At 40.7% G+C, this 13,683-nt stretch overlaps 1 protein-coding gene across 1 annotated transcript; it reads right to left on the bottom strand.

The window, feature by feature from the left end:
* Positions 1 to 11,204: 11,204 nt before the first annotated feature.
* On the bottom strand, positions 11,205 to 13,388 carry LOC114266088 (uncharacterized). Its single transcript, XM_028206986.2, has one exon. The coding sequence runs from the start codon at positions 12,589 to 12,591 to the stop codon at positions 11,650 to 11,652; it is 942 nt and encodes a 313-aa protein (XP_028062787.2). The 5' UTR covers positions 12,592 to 13,388; the 3' UTR covers positions 11,205 to 11,649.
* Between the last annotated feature and the right edge of the window lie 295 nt (positions 13,389 to 13,683).

Below are 13,683 nucleotides of genomic sequence, written 5' to 3'. Positions count from 1 at the left end.
AGCCTTCAGCCCCTAAGCCTCCCAAGCTATGTCTTTGGAAGTGGCAAGTCACTTGTACTTGAAAATGGTTTCCCAAGTAGGTGAGCCAAAGCCCAGTAGAGATATGCTAAACAATATATGAGAATTAACTAAGATATTAGCATCAGATAAATGTTTAATACATGTAAACCAACTTACATTCTTTCCATAACTAATTAATATTGACATCCATATTTCAGTCCCCTTCCATTTCATTTATCCAAATCGATTCATTAACATAGTTCATTGTTATCTAAACAATTCAAAACGAGACTACAATTCATTCATCAATACTTCAATAACAAACATAGTTTAAACACTTCCATTTTCTTGCCATTTTACAGAATCATACCCGAGGGAACCGGCACCCAAATACATAAGATTTCGGGACTTTCACCCTGGACACTTTGGCCAACTTAATTATCAATGGAGTCCATCGTCTATCTCCTCCCAAACAATGATACATATACAATGTATTTAAACACGTTGTCATATACAATGATTAATCGAATCATATGTTCAATGCTTTAATCAAACGGTCATATTCAATGACCGTATTCATATGACTAGTTTCAATTTATCTAGTCTTCATGCAGTTTCTACAACAATCACAGTTATCCTCCACCGATAGCCCAAAACAGATATATCTAAAAAGATAAATAAATCTATCAACAGATAAATTATCAAATTCCATAGGTGAATGATTTATAAAATCCAACTACACCCTTTATTTACACATCCTCTTAATTTTATATTTCCCATACCAATTTCATTATTTAAACAAAATAATTATTTAATTCAAATTAGGGCAATTATCCCCCTTTCACAAATATTACACCCAAGACCAAATTTCACCGATTACACCCAAGCAATATCGTGTTCAAGGCCTCTTATACACATATGGTACCAAATATGGAAAACCTCTCTTTCAAATATCAAAACCCTAACCTTAACATCACCCAAATTTTCCCAAATCCCACCATTTATACAAAATGACAAACATCTAGGTTAAAGCTCATATTAAAGAGTAGAATATCCCTACCTCAAAGCTAGGAGACTAAAGGGGATGACGAAGAGCTTCAAGAATGCCCCAAATTTGGTTTTGCTCGGATCAAAGGATAGCCCTTGAGATGCTCCAACACTTTAGCAAAGGGACTAGGGCTGAGAGATGCTTAGATTTAGGGTTATTTGTAGAGAGAGGGTATTTTAGAGAGAGAGACAGCCGAATTAGGGTTTTTGGGTGAAAAAGAGACCAAAAAGTGATATAAAATCACGCTGCTGCGAACTGATATATGCAGTCCTCGCTTGAGCAAAGGAGTCGTCGATCAAGCGACCAGACACAATAATGACCTCGATCGAGCGCAAGAAGCGTCACTCGAGCGTAGAATGCAAAGCTTCAGGTCTGCCACCAACGCAGATGCACACTCGAGCGCAAGAAGTCTTGCTCGAGCGAAGAAACAATTTCACAAGGCTCGCTCGAGTGCAAGAAACCTCGCTCGAGCGAAGCACTCCACCTTCCCAGAAAAGGTGGGTCTGGGAAAAGACCTGAGGACTCTCAATCCTCGCTCGAGCGTAAGAACCCTCACTTGAGCGACGAAGTAGATTATATAAGCCTCGCTCAAGCGAAGAAGCCAAAATCTAGACAACAACATTCTAGAGGAACTAATAACCAACCTGTTCACCTAGTAAGTCCCAAAACTCAATTTCAAAGAATTAAAGGGAGGAAACAAGACATAGACAAGAACATACAATCACGGAAATTCGAGTTCGGAACACAACAAAGGTCGCGGTAAAACCGAGATCGCTATAACCTCCCCCCCTTAAAGAATTTCGTCCCCGAAATTTTGTTACAAGTTTCAAAACCATGATTTTCCAATATTCACAATGATTACAATTCAAGTCTCGTTATCATGACCCGCCCACTGGTCATTCCATCCATTCTCAAGAGATCAATTTCACAAAATATAGCTTAACATATATTACTAATATGCATATTCCGAAATTTAGCTAATTTCAACACATACATCTCATGCTTTCCAAAACATATTCAATGTTTATAACGAGTTTACATTTCCAAAACTTAAATAACATATGCAATGTTCAAATTTAACTTGTGTTTCCGAAACATACTCGACATTCACAATGCTTTAATAATCTCAAGCATATACAATGCTCTTATAGTTTTAAAACAAAAATTGAAATTTCAACATATACTCAAACATCAACAAATAAGTCCGGATATTTCTCTGGGACCTCCAATTCATGCTCTCAAGTTGCTTCCTCAACCCCGTGATGTTTCCACAATACCTTGACCAAGGGAATTGTCTTGCATCGCAAGACTTGGTCCTGCCTATCCAAGACTCTCACCGGTCTCTCTTCATACAAGGCATCCTCATCTACTTTTAAGTCGGTCCAATCCAACACATGTGATGGATCTAGCTCATATTTCCGAAGCATACTAATATGAAACACGTCATGTACTCCGGAAAGTTGCGGAGGCAATGCTAAACGGTATGCAACCTCCCCAATCCGCTCAAGGATCTCAAAAGGGCCAATAAACCGAGGGGATAACTTCCCACTCTTCCCAAATCTCATCAAACCCCGTCTAGGTGATATTTTCAAAAAGACATGATCACCCACCTCAACTGATAAAGGTCTCCTCCTACGGTCGGCATAACTCTTTTGGCGATTTTGGGCTGTAAATAACCTCTTACGAATAAGTGTCACATTCTCCATTGTTTCCCGAACCAACTTTGGACCTAACAAAGGTGCATCACCCACCTCGGCCCAACACACTGGAGATCTATACGGTCGGCCATACAAGGCCCCAAACGGAACCATGCCAATACTCGATTGGAAGCTATTATTGTAGGCAAACTCCATTAAGGGTAGGTGTCTCTTCCACAACCCCTTAAAATCAAAGACACAGCCTCTAAGCATATCTTCAAGGATCTGAATGATACGCTCGGACTGCCCGTCAGTCTGAGGATGGCAAGCTGTGCTAAAAGTCAATCTAATGCCCAAGGCACTCTGTAAACTCTGCTACAACCGAGTAGTAAAATACGGGTCTCTATCTGAGACAATCGTCACTAGGACCCTGTGCAACCTCACTATGTCCCGAATATACAAGTTAGCAAGGTAATCTGCCGAATCTTTCACGCACATAAGAATAAAATGCGCTGACTTGGTTAACCGGTCAACTACCACCCAAATGGCATCACTACCCCATTGAGTCCTCGGAAGGCCCACTACAAAATCCATTGTGACATGTTCCCACTTCCACTTAGCTATAGGCAAGGGTTGCAACAAACCCGTTGGCCTCTGATATTTGGCCTTCACTTGCTGACAAGTAAAGCACCTTGATACAAATGCTGCCACATCCTTCATCATACCCCTCCACCAAAACTGGCGACTCAGATCATGATATATCTTTGTGCCTCCCGGATGCACTGAAAGACGTGAATGGTGAAACTGTCAGAATACTTCTTCTCGGCAAGACTCTGGCACAAACAAGTGGTCATAGTATCTCACACTCAGGTCGAGATACACAATTAAACCCTTCTCTGCCTTCCCACTGGAGATTTTCTCCCGGAGGGATTCTACCTCAAAGTCACCCTTCTGTGCTTTCAACACCCAGTTCATAAGTATAGGTTGTGTGACTACAAAAAACAACGCTGTAGACTCAATGGACTCGCTCAAATGTAAGTCAAACTTGCCATGAGTGCCCAACATCTCTCATTCCCGGATAGCTATACAAGCTACACTACTGATGGACTTCCTATTTAGGGCATCGGTCACCACATTGGCCTTTTTTGGATGATAATGTAACTCAAAGTAATAATCCTCTATGAACTCCATCCACCTTCTCTGCCTCAAATTCAAGTATTTTTATGTAAGCAGATACTTCGGACTTTTATGATCAGAAAACACCTCAAATCTCTCGCCATACAGATAGTGCTTCCAAATTTTCAAGGCAAATATTATAGCTACTAACTCTAAATCATGAGTAGGGTAGTTCCTCTTATGTGTTTTCAACTGCCGCGAGCCATAGGCTACTACTTTCCCCTCTTGCATCAATACACAACCCAAACCCTCTTCTGAGGCATCACAAAACTAGAGCAGTGGTAAGTCTAACTTTAAGCTCTTGGAACGAATTTTCACAAGTCTCACTCCATGCAAATTTGACCCATTTCCTCGTCAATCTAGTCAAAGGTGAAGCTAATCTGGAGAAATATTTCACAAACCGACGATAATACCTGGCCAATCCTAAACAACTATAGATCTCAAAAGCATTCTTAGGCTGTGCCCAATCTTGCACTACTTCTATTTTGGATGAATCTACAGTCACCCATTCCTTGGAAATCATATGGCCTAAAAACTTAACTTCTCTTAGCCAGAACTCGTATTTTCCGAACTTAGAATACAGCATATGGGCTCTAAGCAACTCAAGCACCATTTGCAGGTGTTCCTCATGCTCCTCCTCAGAGGGTGAGTAAATCAAAATGTCATCCACAAAGAAGACTACAAAACTGTCTAAGAACTCTCAGAAGATTCGGTTCATCAAGTCCATAAACACAGTTGGTGCATTGGTTAGCCCAAAAGGCATTACCAGAAACTCATAATAGCCATACCGCGTACGGAATGTCGTCTTCAGGATATCCTCCTCACTGACTCTTAACTGATGATAGCTCGATTTCAAATCTATCTTAGAGAAACAACGGGATCCTTTCAATTGATTAAACATATTATCTATATGAGGCATTGGGTTCTTGTTCTTAACCGTAACCCAGTTTAATTTTCGATAGTCAATACAAAGTCTCAAGGCTCCATCTTTCTTCTTAGCAAAGAGGGCCGGTGCTCCTTAAGGCAAAGTACTAGGGCGAATAAAACCCTTATCTAGTAATTCTTGGAGCTGAACTTTCAACTCACTCAACTCAGTTGGGGCAAAATAATACGGTGCCATGGAAATCGGTGCCGTGCCAGACACCAAATCAATAGAGAACTCAATCTCTCGATGGGGTGGTAAACTGATAAGATCCTTGGGAAAGACGTCCGAGTACTCACAAACCATTATTGGCAATTTAACCCGGGCCTTATCACACTCAGTACTCATAAAGCTAGCAAGAAGACAATTAAGTTCATTCCGCCCACGTAAATCATATACCGGCGATAAGACTCTATCCATCCGGTCCCCCAAGAAATAAAAGCAATCACCGCTCAAGGTATATACAGTAACCCTCTGACGGTAGCAATCTATAATAGTTCAGTATGATGATAACCAGTCTATATCCAAAATAACATCAAAACCAGTCATATCCATCAATACAAAAGAAAAGGGAAGCCGACGATGGGCGACCTTTATATCACAGCCCCGACACCCCTGTTTCAAATCATCTCACTCCTAACAGGTGATACAACATATAAAGGAGATGCTAACTGTGCCAACTCCAACCCCAAAACTGATGTAAATGCAGACGAAATAAATGAATGAGATACACCCGTATCAATCAACACATTAGCAACCGAGTTGCAAAACAAAAATGTACCTCTCACTACTGATGGAGCCGGTACAAGATCTGGCGCAGTAACAGCACACACATGCTCCGCAGGGCTCTGATCTACCTGCTCACCTCTTGGAGCATAAGACTGCTGCACTGACTAAGCCGAAAAGGCTCCCTGATTGGCCCTCGAGGCCTGTACTAACTGAGCTGGTTGGTGACTTTGTGTCTGCTTCGAACCAGATGCACCAGGTGTGCCACCCAACTGCAGGCAAAACCTTTTCAAATGCCCCGCCTGCCCACACTGATAACAAATGAGTGGCTGGCCACCTCTGCCCTAACTCTGGCCCTGAGAACGAGTCGAAGATGAAGCTGCTCGCTGCTCGCTGCTCTCCTCCCCTCTGTGGGCAAGCTAGAGACTTGTGGCCCAACTGACCACATTTGAAACAAGTAACGTCTCCCTGACCGCCTCTTGCAGAACCCAAACTTGGCACTGGAAAGGTAGATCTTGAATGCGCTTCCTAGGACTGCGGAGGGTTAGAACCCCTCTGCCTCTTACTGTCCTTCTGACTATCCTAACTCCTCTTGGAGTCCTTCATCCTCTCCTCCTCCGTATGCATAATAGTCTCAAGATGGGCTGCAGCCTTCACAAGGCGTCTATAATCCCTAATCATGGATCCAACAACTTTGAACATGAGTCCGGTCTTTAGTTTCTTCTCGAACTCCAGACAACGGTGTTCCTCAGTCGCCACTAGCTCCGGTGTAAACCTAGACAAGCTAGTAAAGGTGGCCTCAAACTCAGCCACTGGTGTATTCAACTGTTTGAGCTGAGAAAACTGATCCCTCAGCTTCTCCCTCACTATAGCAAGCAAGTACATGTCCTGGAAAGTTTCAACAAAGGCCTCCCAAGACCCACCAATGCGCCCCTACGCATACGGCCACCACTGACCCGTGTCTCCCTTCAGCTAGAAGGACGCCAAGGTCACCTTCAAACCTCCGTCTTCGATGCCAAGCATCTCAAACATCTTCGTCATCTGTTCCAACCATTTATTAGCCTTCAATGGCTCCACAGGGTCACCCAAAAACTCGTCCGGATTCGACCGGAAGAATTCCCTCTTCAGAAAAGAAGGCCCTGCTTCAACTACATGGGCCTGGACTTGCTTCTCAGCCTTGAAAATGTCCATAGATTCCCTCAATGCTCCGGCCATTTCACGGGCTAATGCACCCATGGCCTGCTGACCTACTGGCTCGGCTACATTGGCCTGATCCACTCCTTCCTCTTGCGCCAGAATCTCATTCGGTATAGGCATCTCATGCCTCCTAGGCCTACCATGCCTACCACCACGACCTCGTCCTGACATCCTAATGAAGGTAACAAAGAGATTAGCACATTTACAAATGTGCCGAAGCTATCTCACTCGCGTCCTAATATGATAGACAACTGTAATTCACTCCACATAAGCATATAATCACATAAACACATACGAATTTCATTTCCGGATAATGATCGTCTCGTGGCGTCACTAGAGTTCCAGTTGGAAACGCAGTGATCAAGTGCCTTTCCAACAGGACTTCTAGAAACCCATGGACCCGATCAACATCCCAGAAATTAAATTTCATACCTAAATAGTCACATCAACATGTTATCATATAAGCACATAACATCATACTTAAGTCTCTAACAAGCGAGATAAACCCATTGTGATACTAACCACTTCCTACGTACCCAAAGTATTCAAACCCGGTATGCTCTGATACTAAAGTGCTTTCATTTCCTCAATCATGGCAAGTTTCCACTCAGAGGTAGAAAGAGCATCCTGAAAATGGTTAGGAATGCTAACAGAGGAAATATTTGACACAAAAGCTCTATACGAGGATGACAAATGAGAGTAGGACACAAAATTTGAGATAGGATGCTGAGTACAAGATCTTACACCCTTTCTCTTGGTAATAGGAACATCAAGATCAATAGGAGCATCAAGATCAGTGGACTCAAGAGATTCAAAGTTACCTAGACTCTCATCAGAAGTAGGAGATGGCAGTGGGTGAGCAGAAGTGGTCTCTTATATCTAGTTAACTTTCTGTCTGTCTTTGTCCCTGACATAAGTTTGCCCTTCCCTATCCTAGGTGACATTGGGTTCTGTAGTCCTAGTAAGAGGTGGTGGTGCAAGAAAAATTGGTTCCACCATAGGAATCATAAGAATCACTTCACACCAAGGCTTCTTTGAAGGGAGGACTGTGACACGGGAGAGGACAAGAAATAGGACTGAGACTCAAAAAATATGACATCCATGGACACAAACCACTTACGAGAAGGAGAGTGATAACACTTCCCTTTTGAGTTGGAAAGTACCCAAGAAAAACACATTTGAGGGAGCGAGGGTCTAATTTACCTTGAGTAGGAGAGTGATTGTGGACAAAACAGACAGCCAAATATTTTTGGAGGAATAGAAAATAAGGACTCAGAACCTAGGAGGACTTGAAGGGGAGTTTGTTTTTGCAAGACCTGGATAAGAAGACGATTAATAAGATGGGCAACGATGAGAACAACGTCGCCCCAGTAGGATCGAGGTACACTCATAAAAAAACACATGCACCAAGCCATGTCAAGAAGATGATGATTCTTGCATTTCTCCACCCCATTTTGTTGAGGCGTATTGGTGCAAGAGGCCTGATGGATAATGTCGTGGGCATAAAAATATTGCCCTAACCTAGAATCTATGTATTCCCCCCCATTATTAGAACATAAGATTTTGATAGTAGCCCCAAACTGAGTACAAATCTTCTTATGAAAATTGTGGAACATAGAGAAAACCTCAATCTTGTCTTTCATGAGATACACCTAAGTAGTACAAGAAAAATCATCAATAAATGTAACAAACCATTGATGACCTTTCATAGACATAACACGAGATAGAGCCTAGACATCAGAATGTATTAATGAAAAAAGAACTAAACTTTTATTAAAACTGGGAACAAAAGAAGCTCTGTGTTGTTTTCCAAGTTGTTTTCCAAGTTGAAAAGACTCACAAAGAGACTCAGACACATTATTGTTTGCAAAACCAGATAGAAATAAATGCTTAAGTAAATAAAAAGAAGGATGCCCAAGATGCCGATACCACAGCCATAAATCATCTTAGGTAATAGAACTCATGGTAGAAGAATGAGCAAACTTGTTCGGTTGATCCAGGAAGTAGAGACCATTTTCTGTACTACTACTGCCAGTCGTCCTCCTCATGATAAAGTCCTGAAAAATACAATGATCAGTAAAGAAACGTCACACTACAATTCAAATCCTGTGTAATATGACTCAAGGATAACAGATTAACAGAAAAATTAGGAACATGGAGAACAGAAGATAGGTATGGTAGGAGTGACATGGACTAAACCTTTTCCAGAAATAGAAAAAACAGTACCATCTGTAATCCTAACTTTGTCCTGACCTAAAGAGGGCTTATAGGTAGAGAAAAGGTAAAAAGATCCAGACATATGATCTGAGGCACCACAATCAATAATTCAGGACAAAGACTTATGAGAAAGGAAAACACGAGGAGAAGAGACTAAGTTACTTGAGTGGGCAAACGACGAGGAAGACGTATTGAGAGCAGTAGAAGACTGGCGGTCCAGCAAGTGATGCAGAACATCCTCAAGCTCATAAATAGTCATACCAGAGAGACTATTAGAAGCATGGCCAACGGAAGCGGAAGTAGAATCAAGTGTATCAACAGCATTAGACTGATGGGCCCATGAATGATAGCCACGTTCTTTAGACTGGCCTGACCGACCTCTTCTAGAATCAGACCGATCACCTCGACCCCCCCAGATGGAGTCCCATGAAGCTTCCAACATGTCTCACAAGTATGTCGCGACTTGCGATAGTAATCATAGAATATAGACTCCTTGGCGGCAGACGGAAGGATGTGAGTCAAGCTGAGGCTATCTCGAGGGGTAGACAGTAATGCTGAGCGGTTAGTAGAGACCGGCGACATCATAGCAGACCGACAACTCTCCTCATCCTGTATATAGGCAAATGTCTCTTGAAGTGAAGAAAGAGTGTCCATACCCAGAACCCGACTCCAAACAAGATCATACTCCACATTGAGGCCTACCAGAAATTTGAAGACCTTTTTCTATGCAATGAACTTCTTGTACCTGATTGAATCAGTGGTGCAAACAAGCTTATAGTCTTGCAGGTGATCAAGGTGTTTCTAGCCATTGGTGAGGAAGGTAAAGTATCGAAGAACAGTTTGCCCCCCTTGAACAGAGCTCTCAATAGAGTAGCGCAACTCAAAGGTCTGTGAGAAGTTCCCTTTGTGGAAATTAGTGGCAGCCATAGCATCCCAAATATCCTAGGTAGTGTCCATAGATAAGTAGCCCTCACCAATTGCTGGTACCATCGAATGAATGAGCCAACCCATAATCAAAGAGTTGGTAATCTCTTATTGGTCATAACCCGGGTCAGTGGTACTGGGTGCCTGTATCTTTCCATCAGCATACCCTATCTTTCCTCTGCTCTTCAAAAAAATAGTCAAACCTGCGACCAAGCTAGATAGTTCTAACCATTAAATGGAGAGGTGATGATTTTATGACTAGGGTTGAGGTTATCAGTCATAATAGTAGGTAGAATGGAACTCTCACTCCTAAGTGTCTGAGAAGTAGTGGACACATTGGTGGAATCTGTAATGGATACTGTACTACCAAACCCTCAACAAAACTAGTGCTAATTACAAACCCGGAAGGTGGAGATGGAAGGAAAGACACAACTATCACTATGAAAGCATAAAGAATTAAAAACACATAAAATTTTAATCTTTTTTTTTTGAACGAAATAAAATAAAAGGTGGCATGTCTGTGCTTCTTAGTTCTTGCCAAATAAAGACTATTTCTTTTTATCTGTTTCTCTGTTGACTAATTTAGATCTTGAAGTTGACGTACACTAGTTCAAGTAATGCCATTTTAGCATTAGCATCAAATGCGATGCATCTGCTTTGCAAATGGCCAAATGAAGGCAAGGTAAAAAATAAATAAATTTATCGTTAATCTGTATGCATGCACGCACGCTCCTCTTTGAATTCAAAGATTAGTTCATGATTGTTATGTTGAGAATTGAGGTCAGTCTTGATGTAGGCAACAATGAAAAATCCTCCTCAATTATGGCATCCGATATCGGGGATATTAATCACAAATGACTTAACTAATGTTAGAACTGAAGAGACCAAACCCTGCTTTGCTTTGTCCAGAAATGATGCTTACCTCATTTCAACATCCGGAGGTCAAGTTTCCTTGTTCAACATAATAACACGTAAGGTATTGTACAATTTTCAAGTGCTTAGGTATGGTTTTAAGTACTTTATTTTTCTGCCTGGGCCTTATTGAAAGACATTCTCACGCTTCTTGTAAACACCTCTTACTACTTTAAAAGATTTTTTACATTGCCAATATATATTGCTAGGGAAACACATCGAGGTGTACTTTTGCGTTGCATTTAAAAAAATCTTAATTTTGTTTGGAGTAAACTAACCTTTCCTAAATGTTGAAATGACATAGACGATGGCGACTTTCACCCATCCACCGCCTGTGCCAACGTATGTTGCCTTCTATCCTCATAATAATAACATAATCGCCATTGGCATGGATGATTCGACAGTTCTGATATATGAAGCCCATGCAAATGAGGTATGATCTTCTTAGTTTGTTTATGTGTAGATTCAATGGTTCTTTCTAAATGGATAATTCAGATGATAAATAAACTTTTTAACCCCTTTGTGCTAAAGGTGAAATCCAAGCTGGAGGACTAAGTCCTCGACAAAGAAGCAAAAGCAACAATGCCATTGCTAATTGGTGGGAGTTGACTCCAGTGCATACATAAGTACGCTTTCTTATGGCACTTTGTTGCATATGCATGAAGTTCACAAAGAAAATGGCACAAGGATGCTCATGAAGAAACAAATCTTAATTAGTAAAATGCATTATGCACTACAACAGTTAATACTATTTCCAGCATGATGGAATGGATAACGAAAAAGGCATCTAGTATAAAATAAAAAAGACTAAGTTGTTATTAAAAAGTATCCTATTTCCTAAAAATTGAAAGAAATAGTTTTGTACGGCCAAACCTGGTATCCAAAAATGTTCAGAATGGGAATCCTTTATGGACATTAATCTTTGACGCTTCTGCTAATCGTTTGACATCTTTTGCGCTTGAGTAGAACTTCATCAGTTCATAAGCAACATCTTTTGGGTGACAATTAACAAATGCCTTAACAAACCGCTTCTCTTTTATTCTCAATGCCCTCAACATTGCAGGTCCTTTAATTTGTGGAATTAGGGCCATATCTTGTATCTTTCTTGCCAGAAGAACTCGTGGCTTTAACACAGCTTCCAAATTGCAGAACAGCAGAAATGGGTGACCAAGGACCACGCTGGTTGGTAGTTTCATTGTGCCTAATATGAAAGTCATATTCCGTTGAACCTTGTCAATAGATAGATTTAATATGAGAGGATAACGTCCAAAAAGGCCAAAAACCTCATCTTCCGAAAACCCAAACTTCTCAAAGTTTGCCAGCTTTTCACAGATTGTCTCAATGCGTAAGATAACAATCAGGATGACAACATATTTGTACATTTTGGAATTCTTGGAGATGCCAGTCTTGCGAATGTAATCCAACTTCCCATCATTGAGAGAGGTTCGGGGAATTAAGGTGGGACGAGATAGAAGCATTGGTATTAAATCCTTCCTACTAACACCTAATTCATTGTATGTGGCAATGACGGGTTTCATTTTATTATGGAAGTCATAGGTGAGGAGGGAAGGGTTTCGTGTAATTGCTTTCACAACTACCTCCCTTGACCCAAACAATTCTAGTAGAAATTCTAGGCGCTCACCAAAACAGTGATTGATGCGACAATTGAACAAGTGGGGGCGATAATTAATGACCTTGACAAGGCCGAAACAATTGAGGCCCAACGCACTAAGTAAGTTGAGTTTGGATTGAAGGTTGGCAAGACCAACTTTACGCAAAGCAGGCCTTCGGTGAAATATTTGTAATATATCAACATCATTGTAACCCCACATTCGCAAAACATCTGTGGAGTCCTTTGGGAAGCCTTCAACCTCTTGTATTGCTACTTTTCCATGTAGGGTTTCGCCTAATGGGGATGGTGTAGTGGTGGTGGCAAAAGTGGTCCAGTACCGGCAAAGCTTCAAAATTTAGGGTTTTGGAGAGGGAGAATCAAAGGCTAAGGGGACGAAGATTTTAGGGATGCAAAATAGGAAACGAAATTGGATAACAGCAACATTGAATCTAGCTTTCATATTAGGATAGGATGAAATTGTTGAATCACTAGCACTGAGTCAACAAATAAATAAGAACATCATCACTATAAAATGGAAGAAAGTGGTCGTTCTAGGTTAAGGTGAACATTGAGTGATGACACAAACAATAAGCAACAACAGATTAAATCATTCATATCATTTGTTACATAAATTACACTTTTTCTCAATAATCTATGTATAGCACATTGAAAGGATGATCTCAATCTCAAATCAAAACGCAGAGATGAAAAACAAACTTGAAAATTGAAATACACAAAACAACAATCTTCAGTAGAGAGAACTGACAAACCCAGAGAGCTACAGCCAATTCCTTCGCGACGGCCCACTCAATCCAGTCCAGTGAGAAGAGTCCCCTCTCAGTTCATTTTATCAGTTGATAAGAGGAAGGAATGCCATAATAATAATAATAAATTCATTTCCAGCTTTTAAATTACTCTTTCAAAAACGTTAGAAATTCTAAAAATTTTACTAAAATTTTTATTAAATGTCCCACACATGTGAGACTCACACGGAACCTACATTGTATGAATCCTATATCTGAGACATTTGATAAAACAATAATGATAGAGAGCTCTAGAGTTGAAACTCTAGTAAAAAAAACGCAAAATCATAGGCCAAAACATCAAATCACGTGGTGGAGCCCATCTCTAAAGCACCCTCTAGAGCTCCCAAACATTCTCTTTGAAAAAATTTTAATAAAATTTTTAAAATCTCTAATATTGCTCTTATTTTTTATTTTATCAATTGTTAAATGAATTGAGACGTAGAATGTGAGAAATTAAATTTTTTGATACAACTCAAGTTTCAAAAGAAATTTTTTTACAAAATTTG

This window comes from Camellia sinensis, chromosome 8 (assembly GCF_055761805.1).
Source record: "Camellia sinensis isolate YWXY chromosome 8, ASM5576180v1, whole genome shotgun sequence".
In the NCBI taxonomy this organism is placed as follows: domain Eukaryota; kingdom Viridiplantae; phylum Streptophyta; class Magnoliopsida; order Ericales; family Theaceae; genus Camellia; species Camellia sinensis.
The sequence above is the reverse complement of the archived record's forward strand: the minus strand, read 5'-3'. Positions and strand labels throughout refer to the sequence as shown.

Bases quoted from the DNA above. Each gene is read 5' to 3' on its own strand.
- LOC114266088 (XM_028206986.2), bottom strand. From the start codon at position 12,591: ATGTGGGGTTACAATGATGTTGATATATTACAAATATTTCACCGAAGG.